This window comes from Solanum dulcamara, chromosome 7 (assembly GCF_947179165.1).
Source record: "Solanum dulcamara chromosome 7, daSolDulc1.2, whole genome shotgun sequence".
Classification (NCBI taxonomy): Eukaryota; Viridiplantae; Streptophyta; class Magnoliopsida; order Solanales; family Solanaceae; genus Solanum; species Solanum dulcamara.
In genome coordinates, this window is record NC_077243.1 from 40943394 (window position 1) to 40967019 (window position 23626).

The 23626-nt window shown below is 35.4% G+C and overlaps 2 protein-coding genes across 3 annotated transcripts; one reads left to right on the forward strand and one right to left on the reverse strand.

Annotated features, from left to right (window-relative positions):
- The first annotated feature begins 6572 nt into the window (after nt 1-6572).
- On the forward strand, nt 6573-13867 carry LOC129896002 (glycine-rich RNA-binding protein RZ1C-like). Of its 2 annotated transcripts, XM_055971812.1 has the most exons (4): nt 6725-6793; nt 8707-10726; nt 12673-13154; nt 13379-13867. In XM_055971812.1, exons 2-4 carry the CDS (start codon nt 10688-10690, stop codon nt 13611-13613), a joined length of 756 nt encoding a protein of 251 aa, XP_055827787.1. In that variant the 5' UTR covers nt 6725-6793; nt 8707-10687; the 3' UTR covers nt 13614-13867. The 2 variants fall into 2 exon arrangements, with proteins under 2 accessions (XP_055827785.1, XP_055827787.1); XM_055971810.1 differs by lacking the exon at nt 8707-10726 and having other exon boundaries at nt 6573-6793.
- A 590-nt stretch (nt 13868-14457) lies between these two features.
- On the reverse strand, nt 14458-22333 carry LOC129896001 (probable pectate lyase 5). The gene is made up of 5 exons (XM_055971809.1): nt 21823-22333; nt 21038-21740; nt 20773-20964; nt 18629-18834; nt 14458-14751 (listed from the first exon to the last, which is right to left on the reverse strand). Exons 1-5 carry the CDS (start codon nt 22104-22106, stop codon nt 14505-14507), a joined length of 1632 nt encoding a protein of 543 aa, XP_055827784.1. The 5' UTR covers nt 22107-22333; the 3' UTR covers nt 14458-14504.
- Nucleotides 22334-23626: the final 1293 nt, after the last annotated feature.

Genomic DNA, 23626 nt, shown 5'->3' on the forward strand with positions numbered 1-23626 from the left:
AGAAATACATCTTTGAACTCCTTCCAATCTAAGGGACCTACATCAATAGCTCTTTCATCCTTCCATTGATCAAACCAAATTTGGGTAACACCTTTCAATTGATAAGTGTCCAAGTCCGCCTTTTCCACTGATGTTACCCCTATTATATCGATAATCTTATAGATACCCTCTATGAACTTTTATGGATCTTCATCCATCTTTGACCTATAAAACTTTAGAGGGTTCATCCGTGTGAAATCACGCACCCTAGTAGCTGTCGTACCCACATTTAGGTTCACGGGAGCAACCACTTCTCGGTTGGATTGTGCCTCCATAGTTGGAAAAGCACTAGGAAAGCCTCTCTAAACTCAACGTGGAAGACTTTCTTGGCCAAGGGATCAATAGGAGTTTGTTTCTCCTTATCAACATTGGAAATAGCATTCCTTCTTACGTAAACTCTTTGTGAAGGCATAATTCTGTAATCGGAGAGAACAAGAGTTAGAAGGAAAACTTAGAAAGTTCGACTCTATCGCACGACTTAAGAATGACAAAAGAAGTAAAGTTTCCTAAACGCCTCCTAGACTCTTATTTATAAGTGTGGCGCACTTCAAACCCGTGAATAAGATTCTACTCAACGCGGCATGTCAAATACTTAGGACACTTAAACTTTATGCTCTGATATCAAGTTTGCATGACCCAAGCTAGACCCTAGATATAACACGGCGCTTAGGATTTCGAGATATCCTAAACAAGCCTCTTAGAATACATAGCATGACATATATAGCATGAAATTGAAAGTAAACTTTGAATGCAGAAGATAGTCTCAAAATATAAAAATCTTGATAAAAGAGAATTTAAACATGTCATTCAAAATGAACAAAACATACTCGTCTAGTCTGACAATGTCTCTACTACTAAAGATGGGGGTAGGAAAAGCCCTAGCTCACCCAAAATATATGAAATTATGTAAGTCTGAAAATAAAAAAACAACATAGCGGATTTGCCCTCGAATCATGAGGACTCACCAAAATAAGCACACTCTGAGTAGAATCGGTGCTAACCACTAGAATAAACAGGAGTGTCGTAACCTATATTATAAAACAATATAGGTAAAAGTATGTGTTAGCACATGAAATGTACTAAGTATGTGAGAAATATGCATAACGTGAATAAAGGGACATAATAAGCATGAACATGATATGCATGACCAACATTCCTTGAAAAAGTGAAGTAAATCATAAGATCATGAGATAAGGTCAATGCCTCATAAAAAGACAACATTCAAAAGACTGTAAGAAAACATAGTTATTTTGTGGGATATGGACAGTAACCGATAATAAAATCATGTGAGCTATAACATGGAGTCCGGTTTAACTCCTACACCAAAAAAGGAGAGGCTACTTGCCAAGGTAGACTCCGTATCATTATCATCATGAGCTATTTGTGGATCCACTTGCCAAGGTAGTTATAGGCATTGGGAATGGGTCAAAAACGACATAACTTTAATATTTAAAGAATCAAAAATGTCCAAATTAACCATGGAAAATATTGTTGATCGGGTTCCACGGAAACCTTCTATGGCTCGTAAAACTCTATACAAGCCGTACAAGTCCTCATGGAAGGGAACCCCAAAAGTTTCCTAAATCCCTCTTCTACAGATAGGTCTACAGCTCGTGGAACTTTACATGGGTTCTATAACCTTCCGTATAGGTTCTTTAAGTCTAAAATTTCCCTAAGTCTGGTGGTGTCGTCTATAGACCCTCCTACGGACTATCCCACCACACTTCGTAGAACTTACTCGTCCATTCAGCCCCATCCTCGACTCTTAGAAGCCTTTTTTATGAGATGGTCTATGGTGCTTAGACTTCTTAACGGGTCGTATAGGTCCTCATGAAAAGTCCATCCAAACCAACTGCCCTTAAGGCATTCTACAGATGGTCATACGGTGTGTATAACTTTGTATGGGCCATATATTCTTCTATAGAAACCCAGTCCGATATATTTCCCAGTTTCCTTGGCTTCCTTTCTACTGTTGCCTTTTACGGGCCATGTAACCTTGTATGGTTCATAGAAATTCTCATCCAAGTTGTCAATGGCCAAATTTTCCTATGTCCCAGATTCTTTATTTCCACGGCTGGTTCCTATGGCCCATACAACCTTCTATGGTCTGTACAAAGGGCTCGTGAAACTAGTGCACCAGCTATTTCCTACATTTTTATTTCCATTCTATCTTTCCAACTTCTGGAGTATTACAGAAGGATATGAAAAGAAATCAAACCAAGGAAAAGGATACATCAAGGACTCTAATCAAAGCAACAGATATGCCGAGGACTTTAACCAAGATGACGAGTCGAGGTAGGGAGTTTAACTGTAACCCAAAGGGGTGAATCAGGACTTTAACCAAGAATAGAGAAGATTCGGCTAGATTTAGGATCAGCGGCCAAATGAACATCAAGGGGAGAACCCCAAACTGAGTGACAACAATAAATCACTCCAAGCCTGAACTAAATCCAAGCTGAATTGGCGAACGACCTCTGAAACAAGAACCAAGTACACTAAATCGACGAAAAAGGGAATAATGGATAAAAGATCTAAAGCACAAGGTTACTACCTAGATAAGACTCAGACTATCAAGCCCAAATTTATGATATCAGTCTACACGAAGCTAAGCCATCCGAAGTGACGTCGGAGAGATTCTAAATCCTATCGGCTCCAAATTAAGCAAGTCTATTGCAATCACTAGACTAAGCCTAGATTTAGGTCAAACATGTTCAACATCAAACAATAAATACATATCAAACACCCCAAAAGTAAGGATGAGCAAAATGAAGAAGACAATATGCCAATGATCCTGAATTATTCGAAATAGGCCCAAAACATGAGTTCTAAGAAGCTAACCATGATCAACTAGTTACCCACCCAAAATTCACACAAATCGACATATATTTACATAGTCAAGCTCAATTTAAAGGAATAGAAGTTATAGCCTACCGCGCGCGCTTCAAATACGTCTTCGGAGCTTTTCCTTCTATACGTCCTCTGAACACTGTCACACTATAAAAACTAGGATCACAATAATAATATGATCATTTTGTGTAACACCTCATAAGTGTAAAGAGTCAGTTGGAAGTTGGAATGAGAAAATGCAGTTGAAATCTATGAAAAATGGACTTGTAAGGAAGGGTCCACGGGTAGTGAAGCTATCCGTGGACTTGAAACTTGTGAAAAATAAATCTAAGACGGAATCTACGGATGGGTTCACGGACGGTAGAAGGGTCCACGATCTATTGCCCCATTCGTGGAGAAGGTCCCTATGGACTCAAGGAAGGAATGTCCTTCACGGATGCCTGAACAGTCCGTAGAAGGGTTCACAGACCATGGACAGGACTGTAGAGATTTCCTTCAAAAAATCCCAGATGCCCCTCTCTTTCATGCTCACCTTCACGGACGGTGAAGGGGTTAACGGTCCGTGGAAGGCTTCCGTATAGGGTGCTTCGGTAGAGGGTGTTTACCTATTCTAAACGAGTATAAATGATTTCTAAAGACCCCAATCTACCCATTCTCTCTCATTCACTCAAAACCCCAAAATTTCTCCAAGTTTTTTCCAAGTTTTCTCCCGAGGCTTCAAGAGATTTAAAAGATCTTCAAGCTCCAAGTCTCCTCTTTTCAATGCTAATTCTAGGATTCTTCAAGGTATGTGGAAATTTCATCCAAGGATCCTCTTTCATCCATGGAGTCCCAAAGTATTTTAAATTTCTCTTTTATGATTTCTTTTTAAACCCTGGGTTTTGATGATCTTGCATTGGGTTCAATTATTTTATGATTTATTTCACTTCAATTGACCTTATTATGCATGAATTGATCTTAATTACATGTTTTTGCTAAAATTTACATGAACCCATGAATTATACCTATTTTATGATTATGAACTATGGTTGAAGAATTTTGCATGCATCATAAATTTATGAACTCTTATTTTAAGGATGCTTTAGATGAAGTAATGTGAATTTTATGAAACTAAGGTTTGCTTCAAAAGGGAAGTAATCTCATCATGAAGGTTCTCCATGATTTAGACACTTTGATTTAAGTGTGATTTTTTATGCAAAGCTTATCATGATCTTGATGCTTTTGATTAAGCATCTCTTATGACTTTTATTGGGTTGAGGTTCATGATATGTTTTAAAGAGCTATTCTTATGGTTTTATGTATTTTATGAAGAAAATTGTATTACTAGATTCTTACCTTTCTTCTCAAGGACTATGATTTGTTTATTTATGATATTCTTGTTGAGAGTATACCTAACACCGAGTGGACTAGGAGTGATCACCTAGGTCCCATAACTATGTGCCCCTGTTGGATGTCCCAAGTTGGACAATCAAAACTTAAGCTAGTAGATCCGCAAATAGATCATGCAAATGGTCCTTACCTTGGCAAGTAGGACAATCTATTTTCGATGTGGGAGGTATAACACCAGACTCTATGTTATAGCTCACATGATTTATGTCGGTTAACAATTTCACTCACTATGTTATGATTGCGACTATGATTTACTTACTAGATTTGCATTGACCATGTTTATGTTTCTAAAGATGTTTTAAGCAATAATATTATGTTTTAGCTTTGTTATTGCATTATCATGTTTTATGTCATGAATTGCATATTCTTCATACTCAGTACATTTCATAATATTGACCGCATACTTCTTTTGCCTATATTATTTTATAATATAGGTCACAACGCTCCCACTCACGCTCGTGGTTAGTACAGGTTCTGCTCATCTTTACAGTTTGGTGAGTCCTCATGTTCTGAGGACATTCATGTGATACTTTTATATGAGACAATATTTCCTTAGATTGTTGGTGAGTTAGGGTCTGTCTTATGCCCCATTTATGCCATTAGAGTCTATGTTAGACTAATATGGTTTATTTTTGCTTTTCAAATGTTATTCTCAAATTCTTTTATCTTGAGTTGCTATGATAAGTTATTTTTAAGACTTATCTTCATTGTTTACGTTGATTGTATGTTGTTTAAGTCATGCTTATGCTAAGAGACTTGTTTAGGGTCTTTCGAGGTTCGATTTGTCGCGTCATTTCTAGGGTATGGCTTGAGTCATGACATTTTGACACTAAATTTACTTAAAATGGAAACAGACCAATTTTGGAGTCTAACATTAAAATATGGGACCCGTATCAAAAATTTCAGAGTTGACTTCGTAAAAAGATCCTAATTACTTCTCCGAACCTATGTCCCAAAGAGGAACACAATTCGGAACCCAAAATAGCCCAAACAAGCAACATGCAATAATTTACACTTAAGACCAAGAAAAGAGAGGATTGGCAACCTCTTATAAGCCAAAATTACCTCAAACAAAGGTCCCCCGACGGTCTCCAAACACCCCACGCGTAGCCACGCAAATTTTGAAAAACCCAGACTTTGGATCACCAAATTCGAAACTAAAATGAGAGAGATATCACACTTTGAAGTCTTCTGGGAATAACTTATCGCATCTAGTCTTTAAACCAGATAAAAACCTTCTCCTCGAACCAGACCAAGAAGACCAGCAAAGTGGAAGGCCAGGGACTTAGCCTTCGCGAATGCAGCCCTTGGCCTCGCAAAAGTAGAGGGCCACCTGCCAGAGCTTCGCGAACGCGACCCTTGGCCTCGCGACTGCGAAGGCCAATTTCAGTGGCTACCGCGATCACGGATCTGGGCACGTGAACATGAAAAGAAAGTGAGGCCTGCATCAGCTAGTTTTAGCCAATGCCAAATCCTCCGATGGGGTGCTCAGAATTTGTTCTGAACCCTGTGCGCGCAAAAAAACTATGTTACCCCACCAAATTTGATGTTTCGGACTCACTCGGCATAGTCGAAACTTTCATTCAAGGTTGTTTCGACAAAAAAGATGTCTCACACCCAAGTGTTGATTTTAGTCAATTTCCACAAAGGGACTCGAAATCAGTTGGAGGCCTCGAAAAGCGCACAAAGGGTCCATCTAGACCAAACTCGACGTTCCGGAGCTAACGGAACCGTTACAATTTCATTCTGAGTTGTTTATCTAAAGTTTTGATCTAAGTCAACTATTCAAGTTTCAAAAGCTCCAAAATACTTAAACTTGCATATAAACCGAACAAATGTCCAGGCGACTGAACGGTCAGTGCCTGTAAGTCATAAATGACTTGGTATAGGAACGCTCTGAACGAAGAAAAGGAGGTATTATCGTAGAAATGACCTAGAGGTCATTACATATATAGACGTAATAAAAAGTAATTTTATTAGGTTCTAAAACAATTTAAAAGAACAAACAAAATAATTAAAATTGATAAAAATTTGGTTGGATTGGGTAAGGCCCTTTGTATAATTCATTACCTAATCCATTTTGACCCAAGTAAATTTGAATTGTGTTGGATCTTGACCCATTTATTATCTTAACCCATTATGACCAGCCCAAATTTGTGTCAACCCGACCAATTGGCATTGTCTTAGAATTGAAATAATTAGAAAGGTAGGGGCTTATTCGTTTTTTCCCGAAAATTAGGAGGACATGCTAGTGAAATATATATTAAGAAGAAATAGCAGATTAAACAATTCGCATAGAGAAAACGGTCGAGATAGTTTTTTTTCTTTCTGTGAATCTCCGACGGAGTTTTGAGAATTTGTGTAGGGTTTCGGGTGTTGTTGTTCAGTTTTAGGGATTGAAAAGATGTCAGGGAAGGTTCAAGAGTATCGAATTTTTGTTGGTGGGTTATCTTGGGACGTAACTGAACGTCAGCTCGAAGACGCCTTTAGCCCTTTTGGTAAAATTGTCGATTGTCAGGTTCGCTTCTTTCCTTAATTTTCTGTTTGTTCGTCCAATTTCTTAGCATAATTATAAATTGACGATTAGGGGAATTTCTTCTTTGATATGGAAAAGTTGAACTCCTAATTCATGTTACCTATCGTTCATATATTGTAGTAATATAAAAAAATATGTTAGCTATATTGGAAAAGTATAAAATTTCGAACAATTTTATCGGTATTCCCGTTTTTGAATTTTTTCAGGAAGGTTGTAAGCCCTCCTGCTTCATTTTATTGACCTTTTGTTCTATAGCAAGCATATTTTTCTTGATTATAACAAATCCACTTTTGTACAATATTTCTAACTGAGGCTCAAACATATTCAAAAACATCATTTAGTCATTTATATTGTTGAAACTATTTTATTTGCTTGATATGATATATTAATTGGGTTAGTTATATTAACAGAGGGTCTATGGGAAACCGGCTCTCTTCCTACACACCAAGCCTACACACCAGATGAGATTACATTGGACATGTTATTGTTTTTATGTCTTAGTTAAATTAAGACAAGATATTTTTAACGGGTTGGAATCCCCTCCAGTAATTCTCGATGCACTCCTTTAATGAAGCCACATGTCCTCCCAGAAAATTAATGGTCCAGATTGTCACCGTGGTTTTCCATCAGTACTCTACTTCCCAATGTTTTTTCTTTCTTTCACTAAATGTATCACTTTGTTTCTATGTATCTAGATTGCAATAAAAATTGTGATTTCAAGTTCATTACTTATTTCCGGTATTTCATTTTTCTGATGTTCTCCATATAAATATTATAGTATGGAAGGGAAAATGTAGCTTTTTGTTACTCCCTCCGTTCACTATACTAAAAATATATTTTTACTTTTAGCATATCAAGAGAAGAACATAATTGTTCCATGTTTTACCTTCAACATTAATTACGTATTCCCCAAATCATTTTTCTAGACCTAAGACTAAACATTAATTAATATGAATCTTGTGATAAAATACATATCAATCATTGTAAAGGGGTGTGCAAAGTCAAAAGTGGATAAGTAAAAGTGAACGGAATAAGTAATACAGTACATAAGATAGAGAATTTGGATAGTGAAATTCATTGGAGAAGACGAGTAAAAAGCGTTTTGTCTTCATCAATTGAGTGTGCAACCTAGCTATTCAAAAACCAAATTCACATCCCCAAGTTCTTTATCTTCATCTGCAATGGAGCTTTGAAAATCAAGTTCTCATCCCCAACCCCAAGTTTTTAATCTTTGAAGAGTATAATTCAAATTATACTATTGTTACTGTAATATAAAGAGGAATTGAATGTTGTCACACAGAAAAATAGTGCAAGGTAAAAAAAGAAGTCTATGAAGTGTTGGGGAAGTAGGCTTATGGTGGAAAACCAAGGTGACAGGGAGTAAGCAAGAGGACAACAATCTGGACCTCTAATTTTCTGGGAGGGCACATGGCTTCTTCAAAAAGAGTGCATAGAGAATTGCTGCAGGATCCTCTACTGGAGAGGATCCCCAAACCCGTTTTTAATGATGGTATATAAACAGTCTTTCGTACCCAGATGCCTAATTGTTGCTTCTTTATCTTCATCTGATAATAGCTATGCAACAGATTGCATGTTACTCCTTGTAGCTTGTCCTTTGAACTGCAAACTTTTTGGTGAGGTATACATCTGCTTAAGCAATGGAAACGTTTTAAAGATCAACCGTGGATCAAACTGCTTTTGTTTTCAAATTATTTCTTCTTCATTTCGTTATGATTTTTGTTTGTGGGAATGTTGGCTGGGACAGTCTTTGATTTTTGAATTTCCTAGATTGCCTGATGTTGAGAACTATAGTCTTGTTATATTCTATATTTTTGTCCAATTTGATTACGTATTGATAACTTCCCTCAATTTTCTGTGGATCAAGCTGCTTATAGATTTGATACCTTAAATGGACTAGTATGAGGAAGTTGTTAGTTCATTGGGATGTGCAAAGTTCTCTGGGTGCCACATTTGAGATACTAGAATCTGTTCAGCAGCTTGTTTTTGAATTCACTCGCTAGACTATTCACAAAAGGCAGTTGACTTTCAATTCTGTGTAACAATGGAGAGTGGTTTGCTCTATAGAAACAATTGAAAGTAGTTGAATTGAGATCTGAGTCAATTTCGGAAAAAACTTGTTTGGAAGTGTGCTATTTGATGCGGATTGAAGCGATCCACAAATTGTGCTCTGGTGTGATAAACTGATTGAATTATTATAATCTTTCTCCTTCTAGACTTCATTGCATCACCTGGATGTTGGCCTTTGATTGAAGACATCCTACATTCTGAGTTAGATGCATAGCAGTCAAATTACATTAATGTCCAGTAAACCTGTTTACCTTGTGAGATGCATCGAACGTGGGAATAGAGAGGGTATACATAACTTTAGATGTAAGGTGCTTCGATTATGCGTATCATTGGCATGTGGGCATTCATTTTTCTGCTCTAAGAAGGAGGGTATTGGTTCTTTCTCTATTAAGAAAGTCCCGGTGTGAATTCCCCTACTGAAAAGGTTCCATCAAGAGATGAATTTTGAATGCATAACCTAAGCTCAGTCTCCAGTTCAAACATTTCTTCAAGTTGAGTTGGCAGACAGCTTCTGAGAATGGCACCTCTTGGTTTTGGCATCCTCCGAAATGAATCTGATTTTGGAAAATGTTGTCTGCTCTTCTCACTAGAAGTTGGGTGTCATATTCCCTAGTTCAAGGGACCAGATGTTAGACATGATTATCTAAGTACTTTGGCAGGAACATGGAAGTATCTCTTTTTTTAGTTGATCTTTTAAATATGCTATTTATTTGCTAATTTTTGATCTCTGAGGTCCTTGGATTTTGTTCCATCAATAATTTCTTTGTACTGTAAGCGGCATAAGATCTGGTGCACGAAGTTCACAGGAGAAACATAAACGACTTTCGTGCTTCTGCTTAGATGCTATGAAAATAATACTGAGACCTCTAGCTTTCTATGAGGATGTCCATTTCATCTCCTTATGTTTGGGGTGATCATAGAATACGCGTTCTTTTTGAGTTTGTTATGAAGAAGAATCAGGGGAACAAAAATTTTGAAGGTGGCACTTATCGAACACCCTGATTCTCTAATCATGTGCCACAATCAAGAGGGAACTCGATTCTTGACCCTTTGGGAAGGCATAAGATCTAGATATCTTGTTCTGTTTATTTGAAGGTTGGATTGTTGCTTCTGAGGTCTTTCGCGCTTTGGATCATCAGAAGAGGACACACTTCTGAAGACAGAAGAGTAGTAATTCTTCAAACAACCTAGTGAAACGACGAAGTATCTTACGTTTCAGATTTTTTATGGTTGATGATATATTGCGTTAGATTAGTTCTTTGGTATCTTAGTTGCCCATTCCCTTTGCATTGTATTTTATATGCTGAAGCTGGATTAAGATTTTGAAGGTTGGCTTCATCTTCTTTGATGGCTTTCTAGTCAACAGTTGAAGAGGGGGAAGTTGAAATGTCCCTAGTTGGTGGATGTTCATAATATAGATTAGTTGAATTGATGCTGGGAAAAGGTAGCTGAATGAAGATCAGTGTCTTGCATAATAACTGAAATTAATTGTTTGTGGGAAATCTAACACAAAGAGCTCCTCAAAAAGGTACCTTGCAGCTGTGAGCTTTTCTCAGTATGGTCAATCATCTATGGCTTAGATATACTTCTTCCGTACATTTACTCGGCACTCATGGTTGAAGTAAGTGAAGGAAAGTATATGGCTTTAAATCAGATCAATTGGCGTTGTCAAGAATTTACCCGAGAAGTTAGAATGCCTTCATATTTGTTGTTTTATGTTTGCTGTTAGTGGTACCGACTTCATTGGGTGCATTTGATTCGAGTCAACCTAATGGGGATAGGGGTCAGATGATTGAAATCTGCAAGACTGCAGATTCTGCTGCCCAAGTAAGACTCCTTTGCTGTTTTAAATGTATTGTCATCCTTAATTACTTGTAAATTCCTCTTAAAAGTATACTTTTAAATTCCTCGACGTTGCTCAAAATATGTTGATTCAAGATCCTCCATTCTCATCTTGGTGATGTGATGAAGAAAATGTGTGGCAGTTGATTTTACCCACTTTATTTTAATTGCCTGCCATTTGTGCCATTGTTGCACGCACAATTATAAAATTGGAATTTGACTTGAGACCTGAAGTCCCTGTCATTAAGTAAGTAGACAAAGTATTTTGAAGTTGAAGCTTTATGGACGAATTGTAGAAATTATATATTTTTAAAAGCAAAAATAATTTTTCTGATATATCAGCCCCAAGAAGGTAGTTTCCTGCTACAAAAGTATCAATGACTTTATGTCTTTCAAAAATGCAAGGTAACAAGGAATCTCGATACATGATCTAAATCATATGCAGCGTTTTTACATCAGCAAAATATAGATATAAGTTTTACAAATGAAAACTCATAAATTAAGGATGACCTGAGGGCTTAGTTAAAGTGGAAAAGGTTGAGGGACTTATGACTTAGGTCACAGGTTCAAGCCTTGCGCCATGCGAACTAAGCCTGGTATTTAAATGGAGAAGGGTGGAGGGGTGACCCATTTTCCCCAAGTTTCGAAGGCTGCCGCTGGTCCTCAATGGTGGTCCCAGACAGATTTCTCGGTCATAAGAAGAAGACATAGGGATTTCTTAACTTATGGCTTTTCTTATCATAAGAAATACCATAATATATGAATGATTGAGGGTTTGTAGCAATGGCAAAAATCTGAATAACTTACCTGGGGAAGTCGATTATCTTTTTTTGTGTAAACGAAAATTTGTCAATGTCTTCAGATCAGTATAGGCCGAGGGTCTTTCGGAAACAGCCGCCCTACCTTTCAAGGTGGGGGTTAGGTCTGCGTACACTCTACCCTCCCCAGACCCCACATTATGGGATTATACTGGGTTTGTTGTTGTTGTTGTCTTCAGATCAGTATATGAAGGTTGACGCATGGGTGAAAATGAACGGACTTGAGAAAAAAACCTTGAAAAGAGTGGAAGCAATACTATAGTGTGCCTTCCTTTTCCTTTTTGTCCCAAGACTATTATTTTGATACCATATTGTTGGTGGGAGGTGACAGGTATCCGTGGAATTAGTGTAGCTGCGCGCAAGCTTGCCCGGACACAAAGTTATCAAAAAAAATATTTTGAGACCAACTATGAGGGTGCCCAACGTGATCTATTCTAAATCTTGAAAGTTGTGTCATTCTTAATGTTTCGTGCCTATTTATCGACTCAGATAACAGTCTTCGAATGGCATTCTATTTTGATTTCTTTGATTCTTTCTTGGTCCAATCATGTCTTGGTATATTTGTGTAGGAGATAGGTTATTAGTTTGTGAATATGTGGAGTAAAAAGGTTATGATACTGCCTCTTCTTTTCTGAATTTTTGTGATGGTTCAGTGTGATAAGATTGAGTTCCCGTGTTTAAATTGACTATGTTGAGCAGTTTTTTTCCTCAGAATTTGTGTTCCCGTGTTTAAATTGGCTGGGTTGAGCAATTTGTTTTCTGCAGTATCATACTGAACGGAAGCTGTCTTGTTATGCTGATTGAGACAGTTTCCATTATACATGTATTGATCCACAATGTATTAGCTATGCCTGAATCCCAAACAAGTTGAACAATTTCTACTAGTATTAAAATAAAAGAGCTCAAAACATTTCGAGTCTTTCAGATATTTAGTTTTCCATTTGATACTCTAGATATTTTGGTGAAAAGAGTAAATGATAATATCCTAGCAATATAATGCTCATCACCAGTTTGATTAATTCACACTTGTATATTACAGGGGGTTCGAAGAACTCAGCTCTTCTGTTTGATGTATGTTTTCTGGCGATAGTTTCTGAGCTTTCTGTTCTGTAGGTTATGCTGGAAAGAGACACGGGCCGCCCTCGTGGATTTGGGTTTTTAACATTTGCAGACCGCCGAGCAATGGAGGATGCAATAAGAGAAATGGATGGTATGGAGGTTGGTGATAGGGTGATATCAGTGAACAAGGCCCAACCAAAGATGGGAAGTGAGGATCCTGTCCATGGCTATGGTGGAGGTTATGCATCAGGTGGCAGGGCGAGCTATGGCGGGGGTAATAGGACAGTTGGGCAAGACACTTGCTTCAGCTGTGGTCTCCCTGGCCATTGGGCTAGAGACTGTCCATTGGAAGGAGGTGGTCGGGGTGCTCGACACCTAACCCCTCTTCCTCGTTCTAGGTATGGCGGTGCGCGTGGGGATAGGTTTGGAATTGACCGTGATAGGTACATGGATGACCGATATGATAGAGGGAACCATGCTGATAGGGAGCGCTATGACAGCAGATATGGGAGCCGTGATCGATACACTAGTGACAGGTATGTTTGTATAAGAACTGAATAAAATGCAGTGGTATCACAATTTTGACTGGAAATTTGTTAGTAAGCCAGCTTAGCTTTCAGGTTTTAACCCCAACTCCCGGAAAAATAATGGAGTAAGTGTTTGAGGTGCCACTGCGTTTTAATCTTTTTTTGCGCTCTTCTTCATTTCTTGTTTAGTGTTAATTAGTTTTCATACAAAAATAACCTCTATTCTTATCTAGGTACCCTCCTAATGGCGATCGCTTGGGCAACAGGTATGGGGGTTCTGACCGCTACCCTCAGAATGGCTATGGCAAAGAGAGAGGGTTTGACAGAGATGTAGGCGCGAGAGGTGTGGGTGACAGTTATGAAGCTGGAGGGCCAGCACGATATGAGGGAAGAAGCTACAGAGATAGAGCAGGACCTTATGATCGCCCTCGAAGGGAAGGCCGCCCACCTTCCTTTGACCGTTACTGAGATGAATAAGCACATCCATGTGGAAGATGTTAATTTTAGTTGATCTCTGCGGTAGTATGATGGTACGGAGCACACTAGTATAAATGTATGTCGTTTTGTTTGGAAGCAATTAGTAGTGACTATGCATGAGTATTGACAAGTAGAGTAAAATAGTAGGAATGTTGCAGAGTTATATTTTCTCCTGGTAAAACAGATTGGACATCTTTAGTGTTTTGGCTTAATATTTATGCTTTATAAAAAGAGAGTTTCCTCTACTGGAATGCATTATGGTCTGTTGTATGCTATTTCTACATATAACTCAAATCATTTTCACACAGGAAGTTGCATTGTTGTTGCTCCTCCTGTAGTAGCTCAAATGTTGCAAAAGAAAACAATCTGCCTTGCTAACTGATCCCATCCTCTGCTTCTGTTCAAATCGTCACTGATTTCTTTCTATTCACACAACATACACATATTTAGCATATGCCAATCTGAACATCTGTGCCTTCTGGGATTTCCCTTTACAATATTGAATGGCATATGCTAATTGATGCACCCAACAGGTAATAGGCTGGATCTGCGGCTGCAGCCAAATATAGTAGTCTCCTCCAAAGTGAGTATACTCAAATCTCAGATACAACTGATTCCTGGACTCCTATTGCTTTGGATAAAGCACGAATAGCACATCAACCTCCTACCAAGACTTGAAGATATTCCTACCAATCAATAAAAATGCGTGAAAGCACCGTGCCACCCCATAATTGACGAGCAACAACCAATCTCTGATATTCCTACCAATCAATCAATGTACAAAACGTGGAACTCTCATGAATACAATTAATCGCGTAGTTTCTTTACTTCCAAATTAAATGAATAATAATAATAATATATCAAGTCCGGTGACCAAAAATGCTATAGTAAGAGTAACAATGGTATCGATAATTGACCATCATGATTAATGATGATGTACAAAGTCAGAATAATTAAAAAGGAAAGTAAGATCGGGGTGGTTGTTGTTGATAGCGATGGTGCTGCAGATGCACCAGTACCACTGAATATCATTCCGACCAAGTCGATATCACCGCTATTGGACTCGGCATGACCGCTGCCGGTTGCTTCGGTAGTGCCCCCTTTGGGTGAAATGCTAATGCTGTTGTCCCTGTTTTATATAAGATAATGGAGGCAGATATATAAAGAGGACTTTAATCCCTTTACATTACAAGAAAATGTAGGTGGAATGTGGGAAGAGAATGTAGATAATAAGTTTGATCATGCTAGCAAGTATAAGCAAAGTAAAATTCTATGATAAGCACTAATTAATTAGTAAACACGATAAGTTTAAGATTTTCATGTTTGTTTAGTAAGCATTTCAACATTGATTTGAAGTTGAAATTGTGTTTGAACATACAATTTGAATATCAAAAGTCATATTTTTTTTTACCTCACCACAATTTATGGAAATTATCAAAACCTTTGCGAATATGAGTTGAATAGGTGTGGCCGTTTGGAGGAGCTATTTTGGGTTTGGAGAGGGAAGTGATGATTTTACGAAAGAATTATATTCTTTATAAATATGGATTGGTAAAATAGGGAGTAAAGTAGGCTTCGATAATTATTTTTGCAATAAACATAGATCTTTTTTTAGCAAAATTTAAAATTATGGAGCAAGTTTAAAATTTTGAAATATTTAAAATCACAAATTTGAAGTTAAAATTCTACCTTGGAGGTGACTTTGAAATTTGAAACCAAAGTTTAAAGTCTCAATCAAAGTTTGACAAGCAACCACAGTTTAAAATCTGTACGTCAAAACGGCAACCCAAGTAAAACTATTATTTTTAGCTGCCATCTATATTTAGGATTGCATCTATATTTAGTATTGCAAGTATAATTATTTTTTTTAACTTAGCGTCCGTTTGGATGGACTTAAAAAAAATAACTTTTATGTATGAAATATTTTTAGAACTTTGAAGTGTTGAAAGTTATTTTTATAAATAAGCAGTTGAGTGTTTGGATAAAAGTGCTTAAATGAGGAAAATGATGTGAATTTTAGATTTAAATGAATAAAAAAGCTAGTTTGGGAATTTAGTTAAAATATAAGGAATATAAAAGTAATTTCCATAGTCAAAGAAAATGACTTTAAGTACTTAGAAAAAAAAGTTAGAAATCCTAACTTTTCATTTTTGACTGACTTTAAGAACTTTATGGCTTAAAGTTAGCATTAATCAAACACGTCCAACTTAAAATCCATCCAAACGGGCTCTTAAGAGACTCAAAATTATTTGTAATGAAATATAAAATTTTGATTTACTCTTTCGAGGAAGGGAAGGGTTTTAATGAGTTTTGTGAGAAATAACCGCGTCCTTCATATGGCTGGAAAGCATGAAGCAGCAGAGGAGAGAACAGCTCTCACATGCTAAACAGTTGTGTGGTCCTTTTTCCCCTCCCCTACTACTCTTAACCAGAAAAATGAAAGATTCCAATTTCCACCGTGTCGTTTGGTTGGATGTTTCATGTTTTTAGTTCATAATTTATTCAGTATTATAGGTTCATAATTAATACATCACAAATTATGGTATTAATAATATAAGAGTTGTTAATGTATGTATAGAGGAAATAGCGATTTTAGTTTTTGAGTTATTGCATAATTTTAATTTTAGTTTTTGTGTTATTTGATTATGTATATTTAACCTTTATTTATTTGAAGCTTACAGTTTTTGTCCTTGAAGTTAACAAAAGTTAACTATTTAAAAAAATAATTATTTAATAATATATAAAATAAAATAAATAAAAGGGTTGGTGATTTTAAATGTTTGAAGAATTATGTATATGTCTCTTTGGGGAAATCTGATAAAAAAAAATTATGTATATAAAATTAAAATTATATTTTATTCATTAGCTCCATTTTGTTCAAAAGTTCTATGTTATGTTTTTTTATTCCATAGCGACTCGTTCTTCTTCTCTTTTTCAATGGTTACTAATTAAAGTCAAATACGATTACATTTGAGGGTTTAGTAGGTAAAAAAAATAATTTTTTTAAAATTCAAAAAATTTAATTTTAAAATTTTTTTGGGTGGGGTGGGGGTAGGGGATCTGATAGGGAGTAGGGTGGAGAGAGGGTCGAAAAATTTATTATTTTGAAATTATGGTGGGGTGGTAGGGGGTCCGAGTGGGGGTGGGCGGGAGGGGGTTGGGGTGGGTAAAATTTTTTGATTTTGTTTTAAAAAAATATTGGGGTGATGGAGATAAGGGGTGGACGAAAAAGTTGGTTGGTGCATGGGTGGATGGGTGAGGAGTGGGGGTAGGAGTTACGGAGTAGAAGAAAAATTAAATTTTATTGTTGTATGGAAAATTAATTGTTTAAAAAATAATAATTTAAGGGTGGATTGGGGGTTAGAGAAATAGCAATTTTACTTTGATTTAATGTTTTTTTTTTACTTTAGAAGATTAAAGTGAGTTGATGATTTTTATCCAAATCATATTTGACCAAATTTATATTTATTCATATTTTATATAATTGGATTGTAATTTAATTTATTTTGACTCAATCTATATTTAATTCAGTTTTTGTCATTTGATTTCTGCATTGTATTGTTGTTTATAGGTGTGGGCCGTTGTAATTTGATTATATTATTTATTTATAATAGTTAATGTCTCTTTCTTACGTACTATTCTACCATTACTTTTTCACTTTTGTTATTCTTTGTTTTCATCTTGTTTTCGATATGATGTTCCTATCTGACCTTTTATCTTGTTTTCCTCTTTTGAGCCGAGGGTCTTTCGAAAAGAATCGCCCTACCTTTTAAGGTGGAGTTAGGTCTGCGTACACTTTACCCTCTTTAAATCTCACATAGTGAGATTATACTGGGTTTGTTATTGTTATTGTATATTTAATTCACTGGTATTATCCTTTTGTGAAATTATGTTGTCAGTAATTAACCGTCTTTAATCAATGGAGTGAACCGCAATATTATGACTAAAAGACAAGTCAAGAGCACAAGTGGCTGAACCTGTACTAGCTGGCCGGGCCCCTAACAAGGGTTTTACATCAGCTTTCACTGTCCCACATAATCACGTGCAGACGCCTAGCTTTATACTACTACTACTTTTTTTTTTCCAGTTATATAGCTTTATACAGTACTATATTCTCTTATTTTTACCATTTTCCCTATAGGAGAAAGGTGTTCCCTCCCCTCTAGTTCATGTATACTTTTACCAGACACCATGCAATTTGGAGATCAATTTGAAATCATTATTTGTTTATACTCCTAACATTAGAATAAAAGTTCAATTTCTGTTTGAAATTTTAATTTCAAATCTCAAATTCTAGTAAGGGTCCTTTGGCCACAAGTCTATGAGTCAACAACCCCATAATATATGACTCAATTTAGTACGTAATATATATGTGATGAGAAAGATGAGTCCAGCTACTTTTTAGCTGTCTTTACGGTGCAATTACTTTTATCTGCCTCTAAAGTCAGTTATATATATATATATATATATATATTAGTTTAGAGGTAAATTTTTAATTTGTTCAGGGTGGTGTATATGAATCATTTGAAATTGACTCACTTCTTCACAGAGTATAATTATCATGAACAATAATTCATGACATTTTCAAGACAAATAACTGTGTCCTTTCCTGTATTTCTTTTTCAGTTGCCTTTCCTTTTCCAAAGCTAAACATTTGAAAAGCGAAAGAATCTTTCATTAGCTATGAATCTTTTAAATTTTAAAAATATGTTCAAGTATAACAGTTTGTGAGATATATTAATACGCTTTCACTTATCAATTATTTTTAAAATAAATTTTCATGTCATTTTTAACATATTAAAAAAAGACAAATTATTCTTTTTCTGTTTTATTAATCACCATTAATTACTTATTTTCCAAATTATTTTACGAAATCGAAAATTATACATCAATTAATATAGATAAATATTCATATTAATCATCGTTGCTAAGGAGACTAGAAAATTCATAGTTTCTTTTAGATGCAGGATTTAGCGGGGTTGAAAGTAGAAATATAGGAGAAGTACCTGGGGCCACCAAGTACACCAGCATTGGCGGTGAGCTGGTTGATGAGAAGGGCGGATTTGGGATCGACGCTGTAGGCTTTAGCATATTGGTTGCTAAGGCCTTGCCCTGAAGGCACGAAAAATGCGCCATTAACCATTGTGTCCCCATCCGTCCTCCAATTCCATTCATCCCACTGCCCAATGTCCGTGTCCTCCCGCTTTGTCACCTGTTTGTTCATCCCATCAATGTTATATCCACTTTCTTCCTAATTAATACTGCCAAAATCCACCCACTTAATTGTCGATCATATTCAAGATTCTTCTTTTCTCTGGTGAGCGATTTGATCCAAGTAGTTTTTGAGAAAAATTTAAAAAATATTTAGAAATTTGTATTTGTTCATACAATATATCATCACTTAATAAATATATTTGGCAAAATTTTCAAGTTTTAAAAAAAAACTAGAACTTGAAAATTTTTAAATTTTTAAAAATAACCCCAAACTTTTATATTTTATAAAAACACCAATCATTTATTAATTCAAACTAAATATTTATCTACCAACTTACTCAATTAATATGATCAACCAAGATTTTATAAAAGAATAGTTTGATAATACTTCCTCTTAAAAAGAACAGTTTGAGTAATAAAATTTTAAAAAAAGAATAATTTGTTTTTAATTAGATTAATGTATTGTTCTTGCCTATAATGTTATTTTGTTGTTGTTGATTGTTATCAATTATGTTATAAGATTTTTTTTTAACGTAACATGTTCATTATAAAATAATAATACAAACTTATGGGTATTTTTAATAATTTTTAGAACTTACAGGTACAAGATAATATTTTTTAAAATTTTACCAAAATTTATAGCCAAACGCGTGATGAAATTTACAAAAACAATTCCCAAAAATAAGTTGCCAGGAATATTTGGAAACTTGATGTCAAATGGCACCTTAATAAATTGAAAAATCTAATTCACTGTATCTACTAAAATATCAGCTACTTGTAATAAAATTCAAATGACAAATTAAAGCATAGGTCTTAGGTGGGTTTGAAAAGAGATTAGTATCACAAAATAAAATCTCGGTGCTTGAAATATTAAGTTAAACTAAATACATTCACTTTTGCGCTTTTATTCCCTGAATTTACCGGTTCTTATTCAGGAGTAATTATTAGCTCTTAAAAGTTTGATTGTCAATTAGTAGTATAGTTTTAAGTAATGGAGTACCAATCATAGCATATTCGGGTTTCTGAGTTGGTGATTTAATATACACTTTATTAAAACACATCAGGAGAATCAAATTAATTGAGGTACCAAAATGAATGCGACAATTATTACTTATAGTCATGTCCTACGGAAATCTAATGAGAAAATGACCAAAATAGTCCTTAATATATGGATAATGTTTTATTTTGTGGTTTTTAAAATATAATAAAAGTGTTCATTTTAATTCTTAAAATATTTAATTTGATTGAAATAATCCGCAATGTATAACAAAATAGTACTTTAAAAAAATCGTAAAATCTAACATTATTGACTCCACTTTTTCCAACAAATTTACTATTTTCTCTTTCTAAAATATTATTATAATGACCTAATAACCAATTCTGTTTTATAAGCAAGAGAAAATGGTAAATTTTGTTAGAGAAAATAGGGACAATAGTGTTAGATTTCGTGAAGTTTTTCTTTAGAGCAGAAAATGGTAAATTTTGTTAGAGAAAATAGGGACAATAGTGTTAGATTTCGTGAAGTTTTTCTTTAGAGCTAACAAAGAAGACAATAATTGTGGATTTTGTTAGCCGGGTCCATAGTTAAATTTAACATTTTTTAAATATAAATCTGCTAGGCTTAAAATAAATGACCAAAATGAACACCTTATTATACATTAAAGATCATTTTAATCAAAGTGAAATAATACTAAACATCAAAATAAAGCATTCATAAGTATCATTTTAATGATTTTCTAGAAATCTAATCATGAGAAATTCATTATACTTTGGTGCTCATCCATCTTGCTGAAAAACAAAAGAAATTTGTTGGACATAGGCGAAAGTTTTTTACGTAGTATAGGAAAGCAACACTAAATACTATTAAGACATTAAAACAATATAAAATTACTCTTTTCTCCCCAACCCCCAAATTAAAAAAGATTGAGAAATTTACCTCCTTCAAATTTGGATCATCAGGAGCAGTATATCGATTGCCTTGACTGTTAATGGTAGGATTAGCACTTCCACCAATTGCATACATTTGCCAGTGTGTGAAATCGTTGTTCACCACATGCACATATCCTCTTCTAATTCTTGGCATTCTTTGTACTAAACCTTCTCCGAAATGATTAAACGCTATTGTCACCTGAACAACTTAGATCTCACAATTACTTACTAAAAAAAAATTTGCAGAAAAACAAAGGGGAAAAATCATTAACCTGCATTCCTGAATCAGGCAAGTATTGATCATCATGTCCCAAGAGCATAACATCATCATGATGGCTAAAGTAGTTATTGGATATGGTAATAGCAGTAGAACCCATGATGGCATCAATCAAGCCGTCGGTACAATGAGATAATGCACAGTGATCAATCCAGATATTATGAGATCCAAAGATGGATATCCCATCACCGTCCGATTTGCCTCTCCAGCCAACATGGGTAGGGCTCGACCGTATGTTAGTATTTCCCGAAGGGACACAATTGTAAATATGAACATTATGTATAATCACATTGCTCACATACTGTAATGTAATACACCCACTGCCGGTGATGTGAACATTTGCACCCCGCCCGTCGATGGTCTTGTAGTTGTTCACAATGAGCTCGTGTTTTAGCTTTATGACCATGTCTGCTGCGAACACGATCCATAGAGGTTCCTCTTGAACGACGGCGTGCCGGAGAGTGCCCGGAGATGGGTTGACGGTGTCTTTGTCGGAGGAGTCTCGTACTATGTAGATCTGACCTCCTTTACCACCCATTGCACCCTGACCGAAACCAATGGAGCAGTCTGCTAGCCTTTGCCGATTTTTGGCCCAGTTTGGGTCGCATTGCCAGCAATCGTCTATTGGGTTTCCACTACTCTGACATTTGTTATCTCTTAGAGTTGTCTCCACCAATAGTCTGGACTCATTGATCCTCCTGTAACAGAGAATGGAGAAAACATTTGTATATATGTATGTATGTCAAAATCAGGCAGAAAATAATGCACATATTCACTTACCTGTGTACTTGGTGAACCACAGATTCAGGATAAGGGTGTTGGTGATGAAGGGTAAGATTGAGGTGTGCTGTAATTAGAGGGGAGAAGGAGGAGGCAATGAGGTAGATAAATAAGAGAACGCCAGTCCTCATCCTCATCCTTGGAGGAGCAATAGTGATAACCAGTTGTAATTCTGTTGTTGCCCTGTAAAACAAACTCTGGGAAGACATATCTTCTTCTTTAAAATGCATTTTGGGAAAATGTATAAAACTATTATAGAATACTACTAGTGGTAATAGGAACATATATAATAATGGAGAGCTACTATTGTCAGTAATTAGTGTGTATAAGGGTTTTGGACATATTCATGGAGGTTAGTTCTACTCTACTAATACTAATACTAATATGGCTGTGATGTTCACATATCAGAAGATGAGGAGAAAGCCCTTGTCTTTCTCTTCCTTTGATGGCTAGTAGCTCCCTCACTCTCTGTTTAGGGTGTTCAAACAAAATGGATAAATCGAATTAATTTTAAAAAAAAGAAAAACAAACAGACTTATGATTTACTTCAATTTGATTTTATGTTTATTTGGTTTATTTTTTATTTATAGGAGTTCATTATCTTGATCATTGGTGGCACTATATTTTAGTATAATGTCATGACTTTCTGGTGAAACATCTCATCTCCAACCCACTTGATCAATTTGAAATAATCCCATTGATTCCTATGAAAATAGGAAACTTCTGCTTCGACATCACCTGGTAGAAATTTCTCCTTAAACTTCAGAACTTCTTGTTCTTCTATGGAGGTTTGGAACCATTTTGATCGTCTTTTCAATATAAGATCCTTCCAAACATCTTAATCACGACATTCTTAAAGATTGGAGAGCCTACACTTCCGTTTCAAAAAGGTTGTTATTACTAGTGAGGAGGTGCGAGAGGTTGGTTATAAATGATTCAATCAAGAGAGGTAGAGATAGACCGAAGAAGTATTGGGAGAGGTGATAAGATAAAATATAACTCAGTTTCATGTTATCGAGGACATAACCTTAGATAGGAGGGTGTGGAGGACACGTATTAGAGTAGAATATTAGAAGGTAGTGTAGTTGTCTTGCTTGTGGTGGTTGGTGTATCTCATTGTGCTCATATTGTTTAGTGTGTTTTGATTATCGCATTATCGCATTATTGTTTTCTTTCTTTCTTGTAGACTTTGCACTATTAATGTATTCCTTGCTATATTTTTTTCACTGTCTCTTTCTTTGTACCTTGATTTGTTGTTGAGGGTCTTTCAAAAATAACTTATTTACCTGCATGAATTAGTGGTAAGATCTACGTATATTTTATCATTTCAGATCTCACTTATAAAATTTCACTAGATATGTTATTGTTATTATCGTGACTTTATCACATTTGTATATTACTAAAATATATATATAAAAAATACTTCGAAACACTTGTTACATGTTTTGTGTTGTGGAGACCTTACAAAAGAACCAAAAAAACAAACCAAACCATGAAAAAATGAGATAAAAAATCCAACTTTAGTTGGTTTTATTTTATTTTATTTAAAAATTTTAAAAATTTGATATAATTAATCTGGTTTAATCAAAGTCAAAGACAAGGGCATCTTTGGTACTTCAGTTTGTGCACTACTCTGTGGTGGAGGCCAAAATTCTTATTAAAAGTATTTAAACTAAATATAAAAAATAAATACACAAAAAAATTAAAAAGGTTCAATATCTATAATATCTACCTAAAAAATATTTTTAACTATTATAATTTTATGTCAAAAAAGGATTTGAATAGACCGCATCAGCTCTACTTA

Coding starts and splice junctions, on each gene's coding strand:
- LOC129896002 (XM_055971810.1), top strand. CDS start 6,680: ATGTCAGGGAAGGTTCAAGAGTATCGAATTTTTGTTGGTGGGTTATCT. Junction 6,794..12,672: donor GTAAAATTGTCGATTGTCAG/GTTCGCTTCTTT, acceptor TCTGTTCTGTAG/GTTATGCTGGAAAGAGACAC. Junction 13,155..13,378: donor GATCGATACACTAGTGACAG/GTATGTTTGTAT, acceptor ATTCTTATCTAG/GTACCCTCCTAATGGCGATC.
- LOC129896001 (XM_055971809.1), bottom strand. CDS start 22,106: ATGTTCCTATTACCACTAGTAGTATTCTATAATAGTTTTATACATTTT. Junction 20,965..21,037: donor TGCCTGATTCAGGAATGCAG/GTTAATGATTTT, acceptor TAAGTTGTTCAG/GTGACAATAGCGTTTAATCA. Junction 14,752..18,628: donor GGTGTACTTGGTGGCCCCAG/GTACTTCTCCTA, acceptor TATATAAAACAG/GGACAACAGCATTAGCATTT.